At 46.2% G+C, this 27056-nt stretch overlaps 1 protein-coding gene across 3 annotated transcripts in view; it reads left to right on the top strand.

Moving 5' to 3' along the window:
- Positions 1-13233, top strand: part of IL1R2 (interleukin 1 receptor type 2) — a 36271-nt gene extending 23038 nt beyond the window's left edge. For 2 of the 3 annotated variants that reach the window (XM_025463571.3, XM_035696217.2), the window contains exons 4-9: positions 823-1003; positions 3418-3592; positions 5689-5751; positions 8035-8170; positions 9843-9985; positions 12344-13233. In XM_025463571.3, the coding sequence (XP_025319356.1) occupies positions 823-1003; positions 3418-3592; positions 5689-5751; positions 8035-8170; positions 9843-9985; positions 12344-12486 (841 nt within the window). In that variant the 3' untranslated portion in view covers positions 12487-13233. Of the gene's footprint in view, positions 1-822; positions 1004-3417; positions 3612-5688; positions 5752-8034; positions 8171-9842; positions 9986-12343 lie in introns of all 3 variants that reach the window. The other variant, XM_035696218.2, reaches the window with a different exon arrangement.
- The last annotated feature ends 13823 nt before the right edge of the window (positions 13234-27056 follow it).

Raw genomic sequence — 27056 nt, 5'->3', positions numbered from 1 at the left:
TAGATATATAGACTTCTACCTTTTGCTGTGCAGGTTCCCTTCCCTTCACTCCCCTCCTTATACAGCACATTCTCAGGGTCTCTGTAGATGTCCTGTTTCTTATGTAGCCAGGAACTTAGCTGAGATCACTATATTTTTATGTTTTTCTCTATTTTTTGCCACATTTCTATCCATGTTTGCCTCTGCCCTTTCCCCAGTTCTAAGGTCTTGCTGCAGTTATAATATTGAGATTAGACTTAGGCCAGCCAAAAAAAACACCCAAATTAAAAACAAACTTGCCAAGTTCATTTCCCCCGTGCAGTATTGCAACAATACTTTAGATATCTTCCACAAAGTTCTTGACGGTTTTCTGAGATTTGACTTCAGTTGATAGATGATTTTCAAGAGAAGTAAAGGGAATTTTCTTCCCATGTAAACAGTGGCTCTTAGGAAACAACCCTCCTTTCGGATATGGTATCCTGTGCCAGGAAGCTGAAGCATGTTGGAGCTGGGCTCAGGGACTTCCTAGAACCTGGAAGTGTTCAGGCCCATTTGAAGGGTACTTGGGGATCTCTTAGTGGCCCTCGATGGCATTGAAATCAGGCTTGCAGGGAGTCCTTGGGGAAAAATGCAGACCGTGTCATCATTTCTTTAGAGTAGTTATAATGTGATACCTTTTTTGTCTCTTAAGGATTCAAAAAGTTCAGGAAGAGAAGCGTTGCAATACTAATCAAGAAAATGCAGAACACAGAATTTAATGGGATTTGGGAAATTAGTCTCAATTTCATTTAGCTTTACCGTTATTTTGCCTTTACTTATTATGCTTTTTCCCCTTGACTTCAGAAATGCCTCTTACTGTGATGAAATGTCCGTGGAGCTCAGGGTTTTCGAGAAGACAGAAGCTTCCCTGCCTTTCATATCGTACCCGCAAATTTTAACCTTGTCAACCTCTGGGTTCTTAGTTTGTCCTGATCTGAGTGAATTTACCCATAACAAAATGGACATGAAGATTCAGTGGTATAAGGTACATCTTTAAAAATTGACACTTTGATTAAAAAAAAAATTGACACTTTGATTAAAATGTGTCTTACTAACCACAGGAAAGATATAAAATACCTATTCTCAAGACAACACATTCACTTTTATACTTTTGGGTTTTTTTTCCAACTAGTTATTTTAAAAGGGGGTGTGATTAATGTGTTCTGTTCATCTTTGTGTGGTTTGAGTAAGGGTCTTCAGAGTAGAACTTTGAGAAGCCAGAATGCAAAATGAATGCAGAGTAAGTGACAGCTGAAGAAAATAGGTTTTTACGCTGTCATTTGTAGAAATGTAGAGAGGACTATTGATTTCATTAACAACTGTGTACACATATTAATGAAGCTTTTTTAAAGCACATGATAATAGAGTTTTTGGATTAAAGGAGTAAATGTAAACAGTTTGTTTTCTTATCTGGTTGAATAAATACTATTGTACATCATTTGTGTAGACCAGGTATGGGCAAACTTTAGCTATAACCAGTGGCCAAATTGACCTGCCACCTGCCTGACGGCTCAGGATAGTTTTCACTTTTTTAAATGATTAAAAAAAATTGAAAGAGGGGCATCAGGGTGGCTCAGTTGGTTGAGTGTCTGACTCTTGGTTTTGGCCCAAGTCATGATCTCAGGGTTAAGCCCACATGGGGCTAGTCTGCTTCAAAGTTATCTCCCTCTGCCCCTGTCCCTGAGTATGCACGTGTTCTGTCTCTCTCCCTCTCTCTAAAATAAATAAATCTTTAAAAAAGACTAGGATTTAATGATATGTGAAAAAGATATAAAATTCAAATTTCTGTGTCCATAAATATAGTTTTACTGGGATGTGGCCACGCTGTTTCTGTGGTCTCATACTGCAAGGGCTGAGTTGAGTAGCTCTTCAAACTTACCGGAGGACAGAGGCCATATGGACTGTAGGCCTGAAGTACTTATTGTCTGGTGCTTTATAGGAAAAATGTACTGACTCCTGATATAGACAGACCATAGATTGATACTGAAAAGTACAGCTATTTGTTTAAATTTTGATAGAAATTAATTCTTTAATCAAGAAAAGGTCAACCAGTTGACTGATATGGCTATGAGCTATATATACACCGTATCAACGTTAATCATAACTGATTATGTACTATGTATAATTCTGTTCTAGATTCCCTGGCAAATAATCTAACAAAATAGGGATTGTTAATATCTCCATTTTACAGATTAGAAAATGGAGAGACAGAAATGTAAGGCACTTGCCCAAGGTCACACATTTGGTAGATGGTGAAGCCAGAACTCCAGCACGGGAGGCCAGGTTGCACATACGACTGCCATGTGGGGGAGCCTTGGGGACTTGGGGCCTTGGGAGAACTGGGGTGCTGAACCCCATTTGGCTTTTTTCATGTTTGGGGACTCATATTAGGAACAATCAACTCTCTCTTTTAAATTAAATATATTGTAAAATAATACTTTATGAGCCACTAGCTGACAGACTATTCTAGTTATGTGTGTGCTCGTATTCAGAGCAAGATTTTGAGATGACTCGAGGTTATGTTTGACTACCACAAGCTTTTGATCATCGTGGTTTTGAAAGAACACTTTGTGCTCAGTGGGATGTTTTCCTGAGTCCCATTCAATGTTTTCTGTTATTGGAGGCCTGCTCTTCAGGGTTCTGTAGTGCAGAGCCCACAGAATTTTTTGTCCATATGGAAACTGTGCCCTGGTTTCTCACACTTATTTTTTTCTTACAAATTTTTTTCCATCATTTACTGGCTCCTAAAATTGAAATGATTTTTAAAGTCATTACTGCAACATCATTTCTTCATTTCTTCTGAATGTTAGTTTTCAGGTCATCCTGACTACATACTACTACTCTTCCCTCCATGTTGCCCAGGGTGTTAATGGCCTACTTTATCAACTAAGAGATAGTTTCTTTTTTCCCCTGTTGTTCTCACACAGATGTGCTGTAAACATTGTGGTTAAACAAATCCTACAATTTCATTTTACATGTTAAATTCCCTCTATTAAAAAATACAGTTAGTGGGATGCCTGGGTGGCTCAGCTGTTGAGCTTCTGCCTTTGGCTCAGGGTGTGAACCTGGGATCCTGGGATCGAGTCCCACATCGGGCTCCCTGCATGGAGCCTGTTTCTCTCTCTGCTTGTGTCTCTGCTTCTCTCTTTGTGTCTCTCATGAATAAATAAATAAAATCTTAAAAAAAAATTACAGTTAGTGTTATGTCCAAAGTATGTTTGCCAAGTAAATACCAGGGCAATTCTTGGCTCGCATAGTCAACATTGACAATACAAAAAAAACAAAAACAAACAAAAACAAAAACAAAAAAAAAAAACATTGACAATACAGATGTTATTATATAGCTTTTGAGATATAAATTAGTATATAGCATAACTTTGAAAAATATTTTCCTTTAAGGATTCTGTCCTTTTGGATCAAGACAACGAGAAGTTTCTAAATGTGAAGGGAACCTCTCGCTTACTCATACATAATGTATCTGTGGAGGATGCGGGTTATTACAGCTGTGCCGTGACATTCACCCACGAAGGCATGCTGTACAACGTGTCCAGGAATATTGAACTACGTGTCAACAGTGAGTACTTGCTGCTGAGGTACCTACCTCTCCACCCTGTCAATAATACACATGCAAAGAACAAATTAGGGTTCACATGGAATTCCTTGAATGTCTTTGGTATGATAGGAAAACAGACCTATCAATTCTCTTAAAGCAGCAGGCTAATAAGACATGTTGTGAAGCTCTGAAAGATAGAAAGTGGGGTGTTTTTATGATGAAAGGTGCATCACTGGGTAGTTGGTAGAGTTCCACGTGTGGCTAAAACACACCAGCAGACGGGGCCAAACAATGGTTCACTCTGAAGGTCCCTCTGAAAAGCCCCCTTTGGAAGGTTGCACCTCCAGAGCCAGCCATCAGAACATGGTTGCCATAACTTTGTGTATAATTCTAGGACACTAGGATTTTATTGGATTTTTCAGTCAGAAGGCTATGCATTGGCAGATTCAGTGGAAATTCCCCTTTCTTGGATTTCCCTAAGGCACGTGGCCCTTGAAACCAGAATTTCAAATAGTGAGTGCTCTCATGAGTTCTACTGGAAAATAACGTGAACAGTGTTGATGAGTAATTAAAATGGTTTAGCACTTACCGCCTACAAGCTGGACATCAAGCTTAGTGCAAGGAACATCAAAGTATTTGAGTCCTGGAATCTGCCCTAGGGAGTCCACTGCTTTTCCTTATTTTATATACTGAATACACAATTGGAGTCCTTTAGGGCATTTCAGAAGGCTTTGGAAATACGTTAAGGTTAAATAGTTGGTCTATGAAGGGAGAAGATTAACTTTTTTTTTCCAGAAATCCGGATATTCAATTTTACACAGGGAAAATCGTGTCTCTCATGAACGGAAATCTCTAGATTACACAGTCTTGTGAGGATTCATTCGTAGCAACTCCTTGTCCCCCCCCCCCAGGAGAATCATCGAGCCTTCCTGTGGCTTTGAAGGAGCTCAGAATTATCCTGTTCATGTGATACTGCACAGGACCGCCAGGGGGCGACCAAACCACATGTTACAGGGGCTTGTGATCACACTGTTTCTCAGGGCTCCTCCAAGAGTGGCCCAGCACCGGGGTGCTCAGTAGACTTGCAAAATCTGTCTCCAGCCGAGACCTACTGGGTTAGAAACAGGGGTACGGTGTGGGGAGCACAGCAATCGCCCCCCTACCTGCTGTGCCCCGTGATACTGATTGCACCCTCAGGTTTGAGAAACACAGAGGTATTTAGCCTCTTAGGCTGTTTCCTTGCCTCTGTTGTCCCAGCCTTGGTGGCAGCCATGTGGTTGCGAGTGTTGGGGGGGTGAGGGCCATTGTAGGGAGGCTCCTGGTCTTGGTCCAGAAGCCATCTGTTCCTCTGCTGCCTAATGCTTACTCAGGTTAGGATTTCAAAATGCTCTGCAGGGAAGACGTAAGGATGGAGCGCGCAGGTGTGGAGATGGCCAGCCCTTGGCCCACTCCTAGCCATGCTTTTTGCTCCAGTTCAGGTGCCTACTTTCTTCAAGCTGTTGGGAGGCCTGCCTCTTGGGGGAGCTGGGTTCCTATTCAGAGGTGTACCTCTGTCTGCCTCCCGAAGGGTTTATGTCCTCAGTTAACAAGACACAGTAGCCAATGCTGGGTTATGCTCTTTATCACTCAGTGTGGGATTAGCAGGATAAACAGGTGGTTCCCACATTCCTGTGTCTCTGTTTGTTTTTGAAGTGACTCTGCAGTATTTGGTGGCACGGACTTGGGGAAGCAGGAATGGAAAGGAAGGAGAGATTTTAGGGCAAATAGATGTTGGGGTAAAGCCTATCTTGTGCATTGAGAACATTACTATTAAGAATTCATTCAGGAAGCCAGGGAAGGGAATGGTTAATTATTTTTCACAGAGCAAAGAACATCTGTTAGTGGAATGTGTATTTAGCTGTGGCCTCTTCCAGTAATATCTCTTCTGGGAAAGGCATTGGCCAAAGATGCTCAATTTTGTGGAGAGCCTGTTTCCTTTGCCAGACAAAGGTCGAATCTTACAATGGCTGGCCGGCCTGGGGAGGATAACTTTGTTAATTAGCTAAACAATGGAACTTGAATCTCAGCTTGAAACAAAAGCTTTCCTCATTGGATCTCTTCCTTCATATCTTTCTCAGAAAAAGAAGAGGAGACAATTCCTGTGATTATCTCCCCCCACCAGACCATATTGGCTTCACTGGGTAAGGCCTACAAGAACTGCCACCCTGTGAGACCCCAAAGCCCGGGGTCCCAGCCCCTTGTGCCCGCTGACTACACCTGCCCATTTGGTGTGCAGCATGCCTGGGTGGACCCTGGAACCCCGGTGTGAGAGGCAGAAATAGCAGATTCGAGGGAACATTTCCTTCTGTCAGATGTTAGACATGGCATTGTGTGGAAATAGGTATCCTTTGTTACGTGAAAGCCCCCTACAAAAATCGAAATGTAAAAATCTGAACGTTCTGGTGGTAGTTATCAACTGTGTGAGAGGGTTAGCAGCATGATCTTCTCGTGTAGCCAGCATCTGCAGTATATTTTAAAAATTCACTTTACAAAAACTCAGCTGATGCATAGCATTTCCTTAAGAGTCCATCTGTGAAGTGAGGCCGACTCTACCAGTGCTGGCCCCACGAGACAGTTCTTGTTGCCAAGATAGCTGGTCAGCTGGTCAGGTTGGATAAAGAGAGTGACCGACAGGGTTTTCCATTTTTCACCCCGTTATGCCTGTGGCCTGGCTTGTCCCTACCAGCGCTTTCTTCCCAGTTGCCTGTCACTATGTCTTACAGGATGCCACTTAGTGCCAACATCGACCCTGCAGGAGGCCCCATTTCTCCCATTTCCCAGAAGGAAAAGCTGCTCAGGGCATCCCTGTGGCTCACTGAAGGTCAGAAGCCACACGCAAGTCAGGCTGGGGTCCCGATAGGCCCGTGTGTTCATGAAGCCTGTACCATTTTGGTGTTTGTTTTCATATAATGGTTTTGAAGGCCTTATCCTTCCACCTTCCCTCCACCCCTCCTACCCTCCCTCCCTCATTCCTTCCCATCCACCTATCCAGCTCTCTCTTCTGTTCGGTGTTGGGCTTATATTTTAAATTTTAGTTAGTGACCATAGAGAAGGGGAGCTTTTTTTTTTTTTAAGATTTTATTTATTTATTTATTTATTTATTTATTTATTTATTTATGAGAGAGAGAGAGAGGCAGAGATGCAGACAGAGGGACAGGCAGAGGGAGAAGCAGGCTCCATGCTGGGAGCCTGATGCGGGACTCGATCCCGGGACTCCAGGATTGTGCTCTGGGCCAAAGGCAGGCACTAAACCGCTGAGCCACCCAGGGATCCCCGAAAAGGGGAACTTTTGTGCAAACCCTGGGACTGCTGCCTGGCCTATGAGTTGCAGCTCCTGATGGCTGCCTAAGCCCTTGGAACAACCACCTGGAAACCTGGGGGAGTGGAGACGTGGTCGGTGCTGACTGGGTTCTAGCACTTGGAATCCCAGTCAGCTGGGTTCTCTACTCCGTTGTTTTGAATGGACTCATGTGCGTGGCAAAATCACATGGGGCCAGATTTAATGGATCACTTTTGGCCAAGAAATCTTGAAGGTTGTAAGAGGTGGTGAAGGAGGGAGAAGAGCTAGCATTTCAAGTCTGAAGTGAAGCTACGTACATTAAAACACCACAGGGAGGTTTATCACCCATGAGGAAGAAACAAACGGGAAGGATTTGTTCATTTTTTTTCTTTCCTCCCCTTTGGCAATTAAAATCTATATATATATATAACTTAGAGTGAGTGAGAAGGAGGGCCCAGTACCATCACACCAAACAACTGTAGAAGGCACCATTCATATAAAAGACAGTGACTTTTTAAAAAAGATTTTATTTATTTATTCATGAGAGACACAGAGAGAGGCAGAGACACAGGCAGAGGGAGAAGCAGGCTCTGCAAGGGGAGCCTGATTTGGGACCCCATCCCAGGACTCCAGGATCATGACCTGAGCCATAGGCATATGCTCAACCACTGAGCCACCCAGGTGCCCCAATACAGTGACTTTTGAAAGAGTTAATCCCAAATGAACAGGATGTGGGATTGGGGAGTTCCTGGGGGGAACATGAGGGCTGAGACCAGCAATGGGCAGAGAGAAAGAATCCAAATGTTAATCTGACTTTTTGAGGTACCTAGAATACAGTGTGGGAGAAGGCATCTATGAATAGAAGGCCTTGTAGGAGCTGAGTGGCTTTGAGGAAGCCATTTGCCCCCCCTGGGGTTTTCACCTCTTGAGAAGACAAGAGGGAACTGGAGACACTTGATAAATACTAGTGTTCTATCTGAATTGAATTGTTTCAGGGACCTAGGTTCCCTCCTAAGGAAAGAATTGTCTGGTGAGAGGTGTTTGAGAAAATGGGGAAGTTTTGCTGGTGGACACATGAATTTGTGTGACCCCTGTTCCCTGGCTGGGTTCTGACATTTGATGTGTGGTGTCTTGCTGTACACAGGGTCAAGACTGACAATCCCATGTAAGGTGTTTCTGGGAGCTGGGACACAGTCGACCACCATGCTCTGGTGGATGGCCAACAACACCAAAATTGAGAACGCCTACCAGGGTGGCCGTGTGGCCCAGGGGCAGCGCCAGTAAGTGGGTGAAGATCTTTGTCTGCTGAGAAGCATCTTATGGGACTTCTGAGGGCTTCACTCTTCCTTTTAGAGACCGTGTCATACCAAACCTACTCATGTGACACAGGCACTATAGTTAAAATAATTTTTTTGATTCTAAACTCTTGGATTTCTAGAATTTTAAATTTTTTTTAAGATTTATTTATTCATTTTAGAGAGAGAGAGAGAGAGAAAGTGTGTACAAATGGGGAGAGGGGCAGAGGGAGATGGAGAGAGAGAGAATCTCAAGCAGACTCCACGCTGAGTGTAGAGCCAAGCGTGGGGCTCCATCCCACAACCCTGAGATCATGAGCCCAGCTGAAATCAGGTCACACACTTAACCAACTGAGCCAGCTATGCACCCCAGATTTTTAGAATTTTAAAAATTGAGTTTTGCTAAGTATTACCAGTTGTTCTTGAGGATCAAATTTCCTTTAGGAGCTGAGTGGTAATCTACTACTTGGCATTGATGTTGCATTTTCTAGCTGTTTCATTAAACATTTGTTTCCTGATTTTTGCAGTTAAAAAAAAAAATACTTTGGAGTTAATACATTTCCACTTCGATCCCTGCAACCTGAGCATCAGACATTTTTGCAAACCCTTCAAAAGAGTCTGAAAAATAGCCACAGTATCCGAGGCCGGCCAAGGGCACTGAGGAAGGTTAATATTAAAAGAAAGGAAGAATTCTGTTCTCATAAGCATTCATCTCTGGAAAATGTTTTCTCACTCCGAATGTAGAGTAATCAGATCTTGCAAATGTGAACCATTTGTGTTTGAGCAAGGGAGACCATTCAATGTTGCAAATTATCGAGTATTTTAAAGATTACAGTTCCAGTACTATGAATTAGCCTGAACTTCCGCTTGCTGATTTTTGTGCAAGTTTCTGGGTGCAGTCTAGTGGATCAGAATTATATGTGGTTAGCACAACTGCCTGCCTGCAAAGTCCTTGTTGGGAAAAGCTTGGCATCACTAACATGTCCCATGTCAGCTTACTCATACCATCCACTCGCTTAAAGGGGTCTAGTTTTCCCTCAAGGATTAAAAAAATAGTTCTAGCAGATCCACATCAGTGACATTTTTATTCATGCTCCTGGATGGCAGTGAAGCATCTTCGGATTATGATCACATTACAAATAGCAGTAATGCTGGCTAGAGCCATTCCCTGGCCCGGCCTTGTCTGCGGTCCTTCACTCTGAACTTGTTTCCAGAATGACAGCTGGCAAGGGAGATGAGAGGCGGAAACATGGTGGAGGCCAGGATTCCTGGAAACTCCCTCCTCCTCAGTATGCAAATAATTTATTGGCCTTACAGTCAAGTTTCCTCAAGGCAGACATTCTTTTCCCACCACTGCCTCTCTGTTCATCAATGGCCATTAAAAAAAAAAAAAAAGAATTTTTCCATTATCCAAACGAAACTGGCTCCTTGTGACAAATGTCCTGTTACAGGGGCCCACATCTTCAGTGTCACCCCCATGTTCAGGCACAGGCTTAGAAAGTCTCCCAAATAGGGAGCAAATATCACGGCAAGTTTTCCTGACTTTATGAATCCTGAGACCTATTTAAGCACAGCGGGTCCTTCCCATTGAGAATGTTTGGATATCTCTGGGCTTGCATTTGATATGTCGTGTTTAAGTACGTGTTTTCTCACTCAGGGAATACTCAGAAAACAATGAGAACTACATCGAAGTGCCACTGATTTTTGATCCAGTCATAAGAGAGGATTTGAACACGGATTTTAAATGCTTTGTCCGAAACACACTGAGTTTTCAGATGCTCCATGCCACAGTCAAGGAAGGTATGTGTTTTGGGACCATTAAAGGGGAAACCAGCACAGTCAGTGTTCTGTGGGTGCTAGACAAAGCTGCTAGCTCTCTAGGTGATTACGTAGGAAGACCCCTGTTTCCTGTTAGTGGAGCCCCCAAAGCAGATCTCTCATTTTTTATGATTTATTTTTTGTAGGTTGGGGGCCAGCTTTGGGAGATTATGTTCAAATAAAAATTTTTTTTTTTTAAAGATTTTTTATTTATTTATTCATGATAGTCACAGAGAGAGAGAGAGAGAGGCAGAGACACAGGCAGAGGGAGAAGCAGGCTCCATGCACCGGAAGCCCGATGTGGGATTCGATCCCGGGTCTCCAGGATCGCGCCCTGGGCCAAAGGCAGGCGCCAAACCGCTGCGCCACCCAGGGATCCCTGTTCAAATAAAAATTTAAACAGCAAGTTGACTTTTGGAAAAAAGATAAACAAAAAACCCCTGTGTCTTTGTGTGGTTCTGCCCTTGGCTCAGCAGGATCAGCTGTTTTTTCATGACACTTCCAGGATGGTGAGGCACTCTTTATCCCCAAATTGAGGAACTCCCTTCTCCAAGAGCTGGGGACTGGGACATTCACAGGGCTCAGGGCAGCTTTAAGGCAAAGTCCTTGATTGACTAATCAGATCAGCCCAGTGCCCATTTAAGGACATTTTAAAAAGGAGAAAAGAGAAACTCGTGCTATCAGTTTGACCACATTGACTTCTTCCCAGTGTTAAGTACCAAGCGGGAAGGGAAACGCAGGTAACGCAGAGACTGTTGACAGCCAGAGAGGAAACCGAGGCACCAGCCAAAAAGTGATCTCCAGCTGCAGTCTCAATTATGCCTTCTGGGCAGCCTGTAGCAATCAAATTGCTCCACATTCCCTGTGTTTGCTGGGAAGGCAACTGCAGACGTACTTGTAATTGATACACTGAGGATTTGTTTAAGCCTCGGGGCAAGCATGACAACACAGACCACTTTTCTCCAGTTGTGGTCTGAGCACCGCCAGCATCACCCACTTGAGCCACTAGTTGAAAACACAGAGCTCTGGGCTCACCCCAGGTCTACCCAGATTCTCCCAGGGTAAGGCCAGAGACGACACACAGGCTCCTCTCACATTCAGGTTTGTGAACCATTGTGCTAGGATTTATATACAATGAAAGGGATCATTTCCATGAAAGAGTCAGTAGCTGTGCAGACTTGGAAAGGAAGCATCTCAGAAAAACCAGAATCCACTCCCAGGGTTCAGATTTTGACTCAAAGGAACCTGTGGTTTGTCCGGGCCCAAAGCTGAGAACCTTCAAACATTTCAATGACATGAGCCATCTCCCTGCACGTCCATTGCTGGGTTGACCGTGATTCATGGCAGAGGGCACAGCTGAAAGCCTGTCACCAGCTTTGAGAGGTGCATCTGGATGGCTGCGCAGAAAATTAAAGCTCGATACATTTCTTTTTCTTTCTTCCCCCCCCTTTTTTTTAAGAGTTTTCTTATGTATTCATTTGAGAGAGAGAGAGAGAGAGCACAGGGAAGGGTTCAAGGGAGAGGGAGAGGCAGGTTCCCTGCTGAGCAGGGAGCCCGATGCGGGACTCAATCCCAAGACCCTGGGATCATGACCTGAGCCAAAGGCAGCTGCTTAACCAACTGAGCCACCCAAGTGCGCCAAGTTTGATGCATTTCTAAACCTTGGGGGATTTTAAGGTAGAAGAAGCATCTGGGGAAATACACTGAGATTGGGTTGATTCCAAGAGGCCCAGACAGATGATGAGAAATAGAAGCTTTAAAACGTGAACTCTGGCCTCGTTATCAACGAGTCCAAGAACACTCATGTTCTGGTGTGTGATTGTTGCGTCTTCATTCGTACTCTTTCTGCACTTTTGTGACACTAAGATGCCAAGTGGTAGAATATAAAGTCACTGGGTCCAAGCAATCATCTTGACACCTAAAGCTCCTTTATTCAGTTTGTCATCTCGTCCTGTGTCACTTTATGTAATCCTCCTGACATGCACGCTCGTTGGAAGAGGGCACGCTGGGCGTTGGGCACGTCCCGGTTGGCTAGTTGAGACCTAAACGGGTAACTAACACCTTATTGCACACTGTTCGGGGGTAGAACAGCCTCGCCCCCTGCCGTGCTCTTTCTCTCCCGGGGATTTTTGTCCTACCTTGCTTGTTTCCCTGATGCCGCAGATGCCCTTCTCAAATATCCATCATCTGACATGAGGGACGTGTTTTCTGAAAAGTGTACAATTATTAGAGAAAACAAACTCCAGTTCCTGTCTGCTCTGTTAACCTGCACTGCACCGTCCCGTTTGGCAGCGGGAGAATGTTCCTTCCGTGCATGATGTGGCTCTGTTCTTCCTACAGCTGCCTCGTTCTCCTGGGGGATGGTGCTGGCCCCCCTCTCCCTGGTCATCTTGGTTTTGGTGGGAATAATATGGATGCATAGACGGTGTAAACACAGAAGCGGAAAGGCATACAGTTGGACCATGTTCAAGACCGGCCACTAAGATTTCCCACTCGTACCCAAGGAAAATGAAATAAAAGAATTCAAATACAAGTGATACCCTGTTTAATGGAAGTGACTTGGCCTTGGCGAGGACTCTGGTCTCCGTCAGTTGGTTTAACGAGCTGCTGTGTTTATGGTAAAGGACTGAAGTGTGAATGTGACGTTTATTCTGAAACTGAAGGACAGGAGCAAGTGTGCCTTGTGGGTGGCAGAGTGGCTTGCGGCCACTTGTGTGACCTGTTGAGAAGAGTGAGGTGCCCCTAGGCCTGAGCAGGAGTCAAAAACATCGAAATAAGTTTTATAATTCATTTGTTCTTCATTTAACACAAATGTAATAAAAATCAATTTTGGCTGTGCTCCGTGGAAGGTGTTCCAGATACAGAGATAGTTAAGACGTAGGTTGCCTTTTTTGGGAAGATGGAATTTCATTTTGAGACGGGAAGGAGTGATTTAGAAATGTCGAAGAAGGAGCATCAGCAAGAATTGGTGAATTTTTTCAAAAGGATGAGCCCCCAAATAGCAGTTAATATAGAATAGACTATGAGAAAAATACATGTTAGGACATTTTAGTGAACTGAGAAATAGACTCAACTTTCTAACAAAGCTCCTGAAAATAAGGAGGATGGAAAGGTATTGGGATAATTGCATACACATTGGAAAAAAATTAACCGGAGCCTCTTTTATGGCATATACCCATCCCCCTCCCCCCAAATCCCAGTTAACTTAATAAATTCAATTTAAAAAATCAGATTGCAGAAAAATTTGCATGACTCACTCTTTCACTTGAATTCAAGTCTTTGTTTAAGTAACCTTCCCAGAGGCACGTCTGAATAGCACCTCTTTCCATCCCTCTCTGTTTCTCCCTCTGCTTTGTGTTATTATAGATCTTATCACCACCACAGCTTCCATTACATATTTACTTGTTTATTTTCAGTTTTCCCCACGGGAATTGCATGAGGGCAGAGATGTTATTTTGGTCACGGCTAGCTATATCCCTAGTACCTGGAATCATGCCTGCTATACACTGAACATTTAATGAATGTTTGTAGAATAGATGACAGTAGAATGAATTTTCTTGCGTTCACAACCAATAAAAGAATCGCCAGAGTATAAGTGGACAGGCTTGATTGTGTTACAATTGCTGCGTAACAAAAGAATGAAGGCAAAACGTAAAGGAAATTATGTTAGGCGAGTCCAAGGAATTAATAATGACAACGTATAGAGTAATTCAGGGTTTAAGGAAAGGCATCAAAGGCATCATAACCCTCATGCATGGGGGAACCCAAATAGGGAATTTGTGGAAGAAACACACATAACAGAACCATGGAAAAACGATCTGTTTTGGTAATAGAGATGTGAATTAAAGCAGTATTGAGGTACCAACGCAGTCACACACTATCAAGTTTTAAAAGGCGACGTCAAGGTCATTTCCAAATAGTAACTCCCACATCCTGTAATTCCATTTATATCTTCGTACTGGGAAGTAGAAAGGCGATTTGTAGCAAGCCAGGGGGCTGCTGGGTACAGCCTGCTCCTTGCAAGAGCCAAGTGTGGCATCTCTTCTGAGCTCTGTTCAGGATGTCATGTCGGTAGCTTGAAATCCACTGTAGTGGGAGTACTGACACCATAGGAACTGGCAAATGCCACAGGCCAGCGCTGCCCCCTCCACCCCCCAGCACGCTGCTGCAGGGCCCTAGAGATCCCTGGGAATGCTGCTCTTGGGAATCAACCTTAGACTAATTCAACAAGAGAATATAAATGGATGTTTGAAAAATTTCAGTGAAACTTATTACCCTGATGATGAGCTATTATGTGTCAACGATAAGTTATAATTAGCAAGAATGCAAGACTAAAATATTTGTGATGTTAAGGAAAAATGGCATATTGTTTATGCAATTTATATTAAAGTTCATGTGCATTTAGAAAAAGGAGAAAAAACCCAAGGATTCTGAAGACAGATTTCTTGGGTCCAATGCACGCTCACCACATGGTGCTTCTGCTTCCAGTCAAGGCCTTAGGTTCTGCCATAGGTCCGTCTTCTCATCTGAAAATGGGGATACCGACAGGAACTCTCCTAGGGTGCTGTATTTAATCATCAACAACATAGGAGGAATATACAGGAATAAAAGCAGTGGTACTGTGTAGACTGAAGGTCAACAACCTGCAGCCTCTGGCCGAATGCAGCCCGCGCTTTGTTTCTGTAAATGAAGTCCTGTTGGAGGCCAGTCATGTTGTTGATGTACTGCCAGTGGCTGCTTTTGCTCTTTGAAGGCAGAGTCGTTGTGACAACCAGGTTCAAACTGTTGGTTATCTGGCACCAGACAGAGAAAGTTCGCTGACCGCTGGTTTAGACCAAGGACATTTACAGGAGGTTTTTGAGCCTGACTTTTGTGTTGCCCTGACTGTTATCTCCCCTTCCTTCCTTGCCTGTTTTGTAAACACGTAAGGAAGGAGAAGGAAATGAGAAAGAGCAGATGGAGGCCTCTTGGCATCGAATTGGGAACTTTCACCGTGAACGAGGTGGAAACAAGGTTTGAGATGGAGGCAATGGGCTGCCCTGGGTGCTGGTGCTCTTTCTGGATCTTCAGGTTTGGGCGTCGCACAGCTCTTTGTCTCTCTTCCTTCCCTGGGACTCCTCCTCCAGTGCTCTCCGGAATTCCCCACCTCCAGGTCCTGGCAGCTTCAGCAATAACCCAGAACAGAAGCTGACTGCAGCCAGAAGGGGACTGCCAACAACTGTTGAGACTCCACCTTGACCGCACGGCTTACGCACTTCCTCTGTCCACAGTTCACAAGTGGGGTGGGGTGGGGTCTCGCGCTTAGAAAGAATAGGAGACAACCAGGGAATTTCAGAAACCAGATTTATGATGACATAAGTGTTCAAATGAAACAAAGCAAAAGGCGCTGCAAGTGCCATATTGGGATTTTGTTACATTTTGAAAGAAGAGTTGTTGAATTTCTAACAGACTTACAGAAATAGTTACGGGTGATAGCTGAGATTTGCTTCAGAATTGTCCTGTATTTGGGGGGGAATACGGATGAAATGTGATTGGCTGTGTATTGACAATTGTTAAGGCTCGTGATGAGTGCGTAATGGCTCTTCATACAATTCTCCCTCTTTTTGTGTATGTCTAGAAATTCCCATAATACAGAGGGAAAAAACTAGCAATATAGAAATAACCAAATACCCATTAGATAAGAGAATGAGCCCATAAGCTGATGTATAATATCACAGTGGCATCTTCTACAGTGGTGAGAATGAATATCATATAGTTCCATGCAACGGAATGAATGAACCTTAGAAAAATATTACTGAGTAAAAAAATAAGTCCCAGAAACATTTATTTATAACATGATCCCTTTTTAGTGAAAGTGAAAAACAACTGAAACTAAAATCTCGCTCTCTCCCTCTGCATGCATGCATACCTACCTCTTTATACATATGTATATTTGAGAGCACATATGTGATAAAACTGTATTTTAACTATATTTGGATATGTATGTATCAGTACGTAAAGAGCACATCTATGACTTTAAAGGTTTACAATTGTCTGTGTTTTAAGAAAGCAAGAGAATGAGCAACCCAAGGTTCAGGGGATAGTGAACACCTCAGGTGACGTGTGGGGGACCAGGGCTGGGACGGGTTAGAAAGAAGTTAGGTTCATCAAGTTCTAGATCTCATATAGAGTGACGGATTATCACTGCTGATACTACCAAACAGATTAAGAAACAGACCACTCACGGACTAATGCAGAGCACGTGTCTTGAAGTAAGGATTCTGCTTAATTCTGCACATCTGAGTCCAAATGAAACAAACAAACAAAAAAACAAGGTGTTTTCTTGATGTTTTCACCTATGTCATGTTCATTCTGTTGGTCGAACTTTCTGATATGGAACTTTTTCACCTCCCCCTACAGAATCAGGGGGAGCATTTGCCTGTCCCACACTTCTAGGCGCTGCCTGTAGGAAAACAAGCCCTATGTAATCAAATACCACTTCCCCAAGAACTGAGGATGACAGGGGACACCAGTAACAGGCACCAACCATAATCAATGCACTAAAATTGCATGTCTCAAATATTTCACGTGTTGGGGGGATCCAGAGAGGCTTTACGGAGTGGGTAGGGTCATATATCTACCTGTAAGACCTCCCAGGGACAGGAGCATTCCTCTTACTGACACATCCCCGGCACCTGGCATGGTGCCTCACCACCTGGCAGCCACTTAAGGAGTGTGGGTGCTGGCTGGATAGAGAAATCCTGTGTTACTTAGGTTTTTCCAGGATTCGCTGGCCTGTGTGAACAGATGGGATCCCACCAGCAGGACTCTGGTGGGACAGGAGTCTCCCGGGTCCTGTCCCTACTCCCAGATACGCACTGATTATTTCAAAGACTCCTGCCAATAGCTCACTTGGACACATAAATGGACCTCGTGTTTTCGTGGTAGTTTTCCTGTTCTTGGTCCCAGCTGTGGGCATCTGCGGACCAGGTCATCTCACGAGGTCATCTCCTCATTGCTGTGCCTGGCCTCCCACAGAGCGCTGTCAGCCCACAGAGGGCAGTGTCCCAGGGGGTCCAGCTGTCACTCTGGGCAGCAGCCTCTGTCCGCCGTGGTGCCAGGAGCCTCCCTGCACAATCACAGAGGCTCCCCCGCCCTTTGTGGCTCACGTGGCCGGCCAGCCAACCACAGCGGTGGTGGGGGCCCCGCAGCCCGTCTCCCACAGGGCTCAGCCCTGGAGGCCACCCTCCTCCTCCCTGGTGTGCCTACAGAAACCACTTCCTCCTTCTTGTTCAAATGAAGCAAAGCAAAACAAAGTCTCCTGCCAGCCAACTCCCAGAGGTGCTGCCCACTGGTTCCTCAGAAACGGCCCGTGCGCAGTGTCTAGGCCCCTGAGGGAGGCCCCTGAGTTGGGCTGTGTGGGGCCAGGAGCTGCTCTGCCAGCTGCAAGGACCGAGGCAGAGGAAGTTCTAGATGAGGGAGCAAAAAAGCAAAAATGAAGAAGAGGAGAATTTACAATGTACAAGACTTTATGGGTTCTTACTCAATATAATCCTCAAAGAAGTCAGCAAGGCAAACCCTGTAAGCCACATTTTGGAGGTGAGGACATGGAGGCTGGGTTTCAATATTACATCATCAGGTGGATGATGTAATAGATGTGCAGCAACGAAGGGTTTCCTAATACCGACTCCCAGGACTCAGCACAGCTGTAGAACAGCTGGCCCCGGGCTGGGCTGAGTCCCTTGCAAGAACACAGGAAGAAGGAGCAGAGCAAATCTTTGCTTTCCTGGGGGCAACCTGGCCATCGAAAGGAGCTGAGATCGATGTGTTTGGTTCCTCTCCAAACTTGCCAAAGATACATCTGGAATCCGTGGGGGAATGAGCAACCAAGTGGCGGGGAGGGGGGTCCTCCACAAGGAAGGAAGCACCAGGAATGGGACCCAAGTGTCCCTTGCCCCTGCGGTATGCCCCAGGTTTTAGCTCTCTTGTCCTATGGGACTCCGGCTGGCCTGTGTCCCACAGGGTGGGGATGAACAGCCCACTCACACAGTTCCACTTGACCTTTCGGAGGCGGCTTGTCCAGGAAATAGAAGTGAACTTCTCAGATCTTTCTGGGTCTGATGGTGAGTAATGTAGATTTACCCCTCAGAAGGCTCAGAAATAATTAGGAGTTAAATTTCTAATGGATTAAATTTCTTGTCCCAAATTATTGTTTTAAAAATGTAGGTTTCATCATCATCATCATCATCATCATCATCATCATCATCATCATTTATTTATTTTAGGTGCAGAGGGGCAGAGGGAGAGGGAGAGCATCTTCGGTAGACCACCCTCTGAACACAGAGCTCAACACGGGGCTTGATCCCATGGCCCTGAGAGCAGGACCTGAGCCCAAACCAAGAGTCGGATGCTTAACCGACTGCACCACCCAGGTGCCCCTAAAATATTGGTTTTATTATGATTCAGGTATGGGGAGGCCAACAGATGGGGAACTGACTGTCATTGAAGAGATGGTTTGTTACAGATCCTGGAAGAAGGGCCACGCGGGGAAGCACCAGGGTGGGTGAGGAGGCAGAGGGAGTGAGGGGAAACCATGGCCTTTACTGCTGTTTCTGTGGAAGGAATGGACAAGACGGGGCGTAGGGGGGAGCAGGCTTCAGATTGGCTAGTTTGACTAATTTCATAGACTAATTTCATTCACTGGTGCCTAGCGTCGGGCAGGTGGATGGTGCCAGGCCCCGAGTGTGAGAGACTGATAAAAGGAGGTGGTTGGTGTGCAGACTGTTTTTGCATTTGAAAAGCGTGCTCCGGGAGGGCCCACCAGTTCTGGAAGGGTCTGCAAAGCCTGGGTGGCAGACACATGGTTATGCCCAGCTTCGTCTGGCAGCTCACCAGAGGTTCTGCAAGGAAATAAATGGGCAAAAATAAAGAGCCAACAAAATAGATAGGCTCCCGATTTTATTTTTATTTTTACTTTTTTGCGAGACTATCAAATGTCCTTTGTTAAGCAGAGCCAAGCCGTCCGCCTGGCATGCCTGAGCAGGGAAAGGTTGTAAAATAGTATTCTGTAGCCCCAGTTTGATTTGAGTTTTTTTTTTTTTTTTTCCACTATCAGGTTCCTAAGGAGACATTAGAGTTCAAAGATTAAATGTTTTTGGCCTTGTAAATTTGAGGGTAAAGAAACCAGACCTCAAAAATGTTGAAATCACAGTCTTGAGTTTCCTCCACCACATCGCACCTTGCTGGGTGCCAGCAGGAAGGCTTCTCCGTCCAGGGAGAGGGGCCTGCCATCGGGAGGGGTCTGTCTTCTGCAGGGAAGGTCATGGCTCCAGGGCCTTGGACATCGTGTTGGCCTCTCATGTGTCCCTTTTGAAGAGCCCCAGGTGGCTTTTTTTTTTTTTTAAAGATTTTTTATATTTATTCATGAGACACAGAGAGAGGCAGAGACATAGGCAGAGGGAGAAGCAGGCTCCCTGTGGGGAGCCCGATGTGGGACTGGATTCCAGGACCCCGGGATCACGACCTGAGCCAAAGGCAGACACTCAACTGCTGAGTCACCCAGATGTCTTTGCCCCAGGAGTTAATACAACATTAACACAGCCCCGACTCCACTCACACCGCCTGGCCTCTGGAGCAGATTTCGCAGGGTGCCGGTGCGGGCTGTTGGTTCTCAGAGTGTGGACCCCAGACCAGCAGCACTGGCCTCCCTGGGAACATGCTGGAAATGCTGGAGCTGCCTGATGAGAGGCTGGGGGGTGATGTTGAGGCATGATCACAGCCTGAGATCCACTGTGGTTTGTCTAGGATCCTCCACCCAAAAATGTTGACTCTGTTGGGCCAACTACTCCCATAGGCCTTAGTGGCAGCACCATGGTGATTTCATCAAGAAAATTCCACCTGTGCATCTTTTCTCAGCCATTGGATCCCTGGCCCAGAACTGCATGTGCCTCCTCTGTCACCAGGCAGGGCCTGAAATGCAAGACTTGCCGCGAAAGACCCCATAAGAAGTTCTGAGTGGGGAACAGAGTGGAAGAAACGCATGGAGAAAGACCCAGAGCCTGGGAGAGGGGATCCCCCTGGAGACGTAGACATTATTTGAGAACACAGCAGGGATCCGCTGGCTGTCCTAGACAGAGGTGGCACTGGAGGGATGTCACACATGTGCGGCAAAGGCGCTTCCTGGTTCTGAATGTTCGGGCAGGAGGGGATCCGACACTCACTCCCAGGAGGAGCCCTGCAGAAGTTTCGGGAAGCTCAGGCCCCATGAGGTGGAACAGGGGCATGTGCCGGAGCACCGCATGCTGGGCTCCTCTCCGAAACCCACGGAGGGCCCCTCACACCTCCTGCTTCGGGGTGGCATTGAGGGGACCGCAGTGGGACAGGGCCCGAGTGGAGGGAGACGTCAGGAATGGGCACCCGGTACTGCCTCCTAAAAAAATAAGCAGTTCTTGGTTATTTCTGGCAACTGTACCACGACTTTGGTTGTTCCCGTCCAACTCTTCATTATCGAGAATTCCTTCCCTGGAAGAGAGAACAAGCAGAGTTGCTGGGCTGTGAGCAAAAGTTGGAGTGCCGCCGGGTCCTCTTCATGAAGGCCAGACCCAGGGAGCCCCACAAAGCCTTTCTAAGTGGCTGTGCGAGCCCTGGTTTCCCGTATGAGGAGGCTTCACCCTGGTACCAAAAAAAAAAAAAAAAAAAAGAAAAGAAAAAAAGAAAAAAAAGTGTCCAGCAACTGTTCAGGGGACATTCAGAAGCGAGGAGGTCCTTACAGCCTGGTACTCACAGGTGATCAATCAGCGCTTGTTGGATGGATGGATGGATGGATGGATGGACGGACCGATGGACGGACGGATGGATGGACCGCCGGCTTCTGCGCCGAGAGGACAGGCCCCGGGGAAGAGCCTGCCCACTTCCCATTGGCTCTCCTGCAGCTGGCTTTGCCCACGCATCTTCTTCCTCTCCAAACCCTCCTCTCACTGCAGGGCTCTGTTCCAAGGCCGCCTACAGCACAAGCCCTTCCAAACACCGACTCATCATCCCTCCCAGTCCTGAATCCCACGTGGGCCTTCATCAGAGCTTTTAGCGCTTTCGGCTTCCTGTGCCGTTAATCACATTTTTCTCTTTTCTTCCCTAGGAGACTGTGAGTAATTGGAGAGCAGGGTCAGGGTCTGACTTTCTCTTTGCCTCCCCAAAGCAGTCCGCACAGGGTCACAGAGCGGAAAGCACACGGTAGACCCGATAAAGGCTCTGAGAAGGCCTGCTTGGCGGGGGGGTGGCGTGACTCGCACCTGCCGCTGGGTGGGGGGGGGGAGCCCGCCGCTAGGGGGCGCCCAAGGGGTGTGGGTGGGGTGAGGGAGCCCGGGCTGCGCGGCGCACCTGGGCCTCTCACCCGGGCCACCGTCTCATCTTGGGCATCACTTTGATCTGCTTCAGAGTCTCAAGGTGGGAGGTGACCTCCTGCCTCCAGGCTGGCCTCCGGCTGCCCCCCAACTCCCACATGGCAGCCAGAGTCACTTCTTTCCTTCCTTCCTTCCTTCCTTCCTTCCTTCCTTCCTTCCTTCCTTCCTCCCTCCCTCCCTCCCTCCATCTCTCTCTCTCTCTCTCTCTTTCTTTCTTTTTTTCTTTTTTTCTTTCTTTCTTTCTTTCTTTCTTTCTTTCTTTCTTTCTTTCTTTCTTTCTTTCTTCTTTCTCTTTCTTTTTTCTTTCTTTCTTCTTTCTCAGATTTTATTTATTTATTTGAGAGAGAGAGCGAACATAAGCAGGGGGAGGGGCAGAGCAAGAAGCAGACTCCCCACTGACCAGGGAGTCCCAGGTGGGGCTGGATCCCAGGACCCTGAGATCATGACCTGCACCAAAGGCAGACTAGACTCTTCACTGACTGAGCTCTCCCTACCCCACCCCGTGCCCCTAGAATCATTTTTCTGAAGTCCGAATGCGATGATGTCTCTGGTCTGCTTCAAACTTCATAATGGCTGCCTACTGGCCACATGCTGGAGTCTAAACTGAGAGGCCTTTCCCAGTCCCCCTGCTTATCTCATTTATTTTGTCAGCTTCTGTCTTCCTTTACTAGAATGTAAGCGCCGCAAGGGCTGTGGTTTGTACGTGTTCACTACTGTGTTTGCAGCTTCTGGTGCCCAGCGAATTAGCTGAGTGAATGGATGGACGCCTCACCTCCTGCCAGGCCCTCCCATCTCCCTGCCCAGGGCTGGCCATACCGAACCACTCGCATTTCTGCTCAGGTCTGTTCTCTCTGTTTCTGGGGACGTGGCACGTGCTGTTTCCCGGATCTGGAAGATTCTGTCCCCTTGTGTTCAAGTGGCTGATTCCTTACTGTTTGGGTCCTTCCTGGGACACCTTTCCCCACCCCTCAAACCTGGCAAGGACACCTCTCTGTGTCCCCAGGGGGAAGCTATCGCAGTTGGAATAGTTGTCATTTATTAAGCAGACAGGCCAGGCTTTATCTACATTAATTTTTCAGACAGTATCTCATTTGTTGTCCCAAATAATACTCATACTCAACATATGGGGAAACTGAGGCTTGAGCACCTTCAATAACTTTCCTAAGTCACAAAGGAGTAGAGGCAGGGTTTGAACCCTATTATCTAGCTCTGGAAGCCACATTCTTATCTCTGAACTTGCTCTTCTAGGTCATTGAAGTTGCCTGTGTCCTTGTCTATCTTTTCTAGTAGATTATAGGCTCCTTGAGGTAGGGTCTCTACCCTATACACTATGGCTTTGTCTGGTGACTTGTGCTTAGCACGGATGACCTGACTTAGCACACATGAAGCACCCCATAGATACTTGGTGAATGAATGTACAAAGGACAGTGTTAAGGTTCTGAGCACATACAGACAAGGAAAATGGAGTCCCTGGCCCCCACCTCCACGTCCATCCAGGAAGCTCACCACCTACGCCTGGAGGGTCTATACTGGCTTTCCCCCAAGGGGCCATTGATCTACCCAGGTGTGTACCTGGTTGCCTCAAAGGAATCCATCCTTACAAATATTATTTGGAAAGCAGAGGTCTACAGCTTCCCCAATGTCAAAGATAGCAGATGAATGAATGAACAAAGCGCGCTGGCTGCTTGGCATTCATGGGAGGTGGGATGTTCTCAGGTGAACAAGGAGGATTTTCTCTGTAACCAAAGGAGGAGATTGGAGTCCTGTTCCAGGAATCACTCCCTCCTACAGTCAGAGATCAGAGTTTCCCTTCTCGAAGATCTGGTGCTGCCTGGCTCTGCTGCCTCTTTAGCCTTGAGCAAGAGCTCCTTTATCCCACTGTGAAGAGAACCCTCCCACCTCCGCTTGGAGATTTAGGTTTAATGTTATCTTCCAACAGTGAAGTAGGGGAGGCTGACAGTGTGCTGGGAGCAGGGAAGGTCACTTTCCGACTCTGGCACGGTTCAGAATGTTTTTTGTTCTTTGGAATTAGAGTTTCCTGTTTAAATGTCTGAGCGTCTGGGCACAGGGTGCTTGCTGAACTCTGACTAAGAGAAGCCTGTGATTGAATTATTTCAGACTATAATAAAAATATTTTAGGATGAAGTCCTTTGAGAATTCTGTCAAATGCTGAGTACACTTTTCTTGGTAAACACTTGAGTCTGCTGTGTCTTTTTGAGTCAGCTTTTACTCAGTGGTGTTCATCCTGAGGAAATTCAGACTTATCTTCAAAGTGATAAGCCCAGGTTGATTTCAGAAACCTCTTGGAGGGAAAGGAATCTGGTGATATCTCAGGAGCAGAGCTTCTTGTTTTAGCACAGCATTGCCCATCCACCCCCCCCTCCATCAACTCCCACCATCTTTAAAATAAATTACTATGATGCATTTGAATTACAATCTTCCAGGGGAGAAAACTTATGAAGAGGTTGCCCTCCAGTTCCCCTTCCTCTGTTCCACCAACCCTTCAATCCAGAGCATGTGGTGGTGGAGTGGGGTGATTGGGGGGAAATGGGGGGACCATGAGCCTCTTGACCTCCCCATGCTCACTGACCATACTGACTCCAGTATTTCTTCAATTACAATTGTTCTGCAGTAGCTCAAGGCAGATCTTCTGTTTTCTCCTGCGTAGGAGCAAATTAAGTAGACAAACAAAAATCTCTTAAGTAACGAGCATGAGTGAGATGCTGTGCTCTAGGAGGAGACACATCGATGGATTCAGCAGCATTTCCTTGCTCTCCAGAAGCTCATGGAACAAGTGCGGGCATAGCATTTCATAGACTGTATTTGCTTCTCCGGGCCACCCCGGCTTGTGGCTGCCACCGGTGAGAGTGCCACCGACGCACCTAAGAGTCTTGTCTAGTCTTAGATCTGTATCTGTTGGGATGGATTTGGCTGCAAGTAACAGAAAAACCAACAGAGAGTGGTTTGAACAAAAACTGGTGTTTATTTTTTCCTCACATTACTGGAAGCATAGAAGTTTGACAGCTTGAAGATGTCAGGATCAGTGACTCTTGAATTTCTGTCCTCTTCTCAGGGTCCCGGATGGCTGTTGCAGTGCCAGAAGTAGCACCTACATTCAAGGCAGGAAGAAGGAGAAGGGGAACTTCTGTTCTGTCTTTACCTTCACGGGGAAACTTTCCTGAGCTCCTGGTAGGCTTTTGCCTCATCTTCTAGAACAAAACTGTCCCATGGCATTCTGGAAAAGCCATATCCCAGCCTCGTGCACTCTGTTTTCTACTGTATAGGACAGCCTGTGAGCAGGTTTTCTTTTCCCACTGATTATGGCTCCGGTTTCCAGGGCTCCTAAGAACCTGGCAACATGTTTCTGTGGGTCGGATTGGAAGAGGGCTGGTGTGGCAATGCAGCATGTCCCTCTGCTGTCAGCCCCCAGCAGGTATGCCGACACCCGGATCCCATACCCAACCTCCCTTCCTTTGGGGCAGCTCCTTTCCCCAGTGAGAATATTATTTTGGAGGGGCAGCCCGTTGTCCTTGATTTGCCAGAGGGTGGATCTAGCATAAGGCCAGATGTCAGCCTCTACATGCAGTGCAGTGATCCCCGGGAGCTCACACAGGGGAGACCCAGGCATGATGGAATGTAGCAGGAGAATGGCTTGTAGGGTGGTTGTGTGTGCGGGTTGGTGGAAGGCTGGTAGGAAAAGGGTAAGGACACTGCGTGTGTCACAGGAGAAAGAACATTCGGTTCAGCCATTGATTTATTCCTTCATCCAACAAATATTAAGTTTTCCTTCCCTAACTAGCAGAAACAGACTTGTCTGTTGCCTGTGAGAGCTCATCTCATGAAGAAGACTGACAGAGATAACATAATGAGTGTGATAAAGTACAAGACTGTGGAAGGTGCAAGAAGGAGAGGGGTGTGCTGCTGGAAGGGGCCACTGGCTCAGGGAGGTCAGAGCTGGATGCGTAGGGGTGAGGGGGTCTCACCAAGTGAACGGAGGGAAGGCTGAGCATTGAGTGGATCTGGAAAGGGCTGGCCGGGTTTGGGGAAAGGTGAGTGGTCCTGACAACCAAGAGAGGAGAGAATAAGCAAGGACTGGGACCACTATTTGCCAGCTCTGTGACAGGCAATTCTCACATTCTGAGCTTAAGTGTTGCTAGAACAGCTCTACAAGGTGAGAATTCCCTTAGTTTTGGCTCTCCTGAAGATGAATTCTGAGAGGAAGACTTGGATGCAGATAGTTGATGGGGAAGGTGATTCCAGGAAGCAGGAGGGAAGGAGACAGGAGAGGAAGGCAGGAAGTGAGGAAAAAACATGCAAAGGGTGATTTATGGAGATGACCTGCTGAGGCCACTGGGGTTCTTGTCCCCAGGGTCTCCTTGAAAGGCATATAGAACGCCCCTGTAACATTTTACTTGAAGGAATGGACACAGATCAGGAGTGAGGGGCCCCTGAAACACCTGCTACATGTATTATATTCATTTAAAAGATGAGGATCAGAAAATTTTAGCCTTTGCCCATTTTTTTTTACTGCCAGTAAATTACAGAGTAGGAATTTGAACCATGAAAAACTCAGACACTTACTGCCATATTATGCTAAAATGGATGTTAGCATGAACGTTGGTGTGATGTTTTTCTGACAGTCACTGATTATGCCAGACCTAAAAGTGATGCCAAGCCTGCTGCTGCCACAGCACCTGCATAAAGGGAGTCACCTCACTGGGAGCTAGTGAGGGATGACACTGTGCAAGCCACAGAGCAAACTAGTTGGCCTAACTCAAGTATAAAATAGTGAAAGGGATGACAACAGGGTCTGTGGTAGATGAATGATAGTTGGCAAAAAAAAAAAAAAAAAAAGATGGCAGAAAATTCTTTGCAAAGTCTCTCATCAGAAGTGGCATTTAAGTCTCTTCCTTCTAAATTCAGTCTGGTATTAGTGACTGGCATGGCCCATAGAATGAGGCAGAAGCAACTCTCTGGGCCGTTCAAAGTTTGCTCACAGGAATCTTCATAGCTCACAGCTGGGCGTCTTGGCTGGGACATTGCTTTTGGTGTCCTGAGCTGCCATATTAGATGTCCCTCTTCTCTGAGGCTGCCATGCTGGAGAGGCCCCAGGTAAGCCCTCTGCTCGAGAGTGTCAGCTGAGCCTGGCCTCCCAGTGGTCCCTGTCAAGGTGCCAGATGCATCAGAGACCCACCAGACCAGGCCTCTTCCAATCGAGTGCCACCAACCTCTGTTGATGCCACATGGAACAGATGAATCACCCCGCCGCCCATAGTTTTGACCTACAAAAGTGTAAGATGAAGTAATATTCTTGTTATTTTAAGTTTCTAAGTTTTGAAGTAATTTGTTCCTCAGCAGTAGATAACTGGAACATAGCCACTACTTTCTGTTTCCTGTAGTCACTGAAAAGGTGACGTACCATCTTTAAATTTAGGCCAAAATGCAGCTGTTTCGACTAGGTTCCGATATATACATATTTAGAAATCATTGAGAAGTTTGGGACCCTCTTTCTTTTTCTCCATGATCCTACATCTGGGATTTGAGATCAAACATCTGAAGAATCTGCCCCTAGGAGGAGAAAGCACACTCCGGTATCAGCATTGAGTTTGAGTGGAGGGCCTAAATCTTCACAGGCAATCTGTAAACATCTGCCTACAAAGCAGTAGGAACGATGC

The sequence above is a fragment of the Canis lupus genome, chromosome 10, assembly GCF_003254725.2.
Source record: "Canis lupus dingo isolate Sandy chromosome 10, ASM325472v2, whole genome shotgun sequence".
In the NCBI taxonomy this organism is placed as follows: Eukaryota; Metazoa; Chordata; class Mammalia; order Carnivora; family Canidae; genus Canis; species Canis lupus.
Note: the sequence above shows the minus strand (reverse complement) of the source record. Positions and strands in the feature narration are given on the sequence as shown.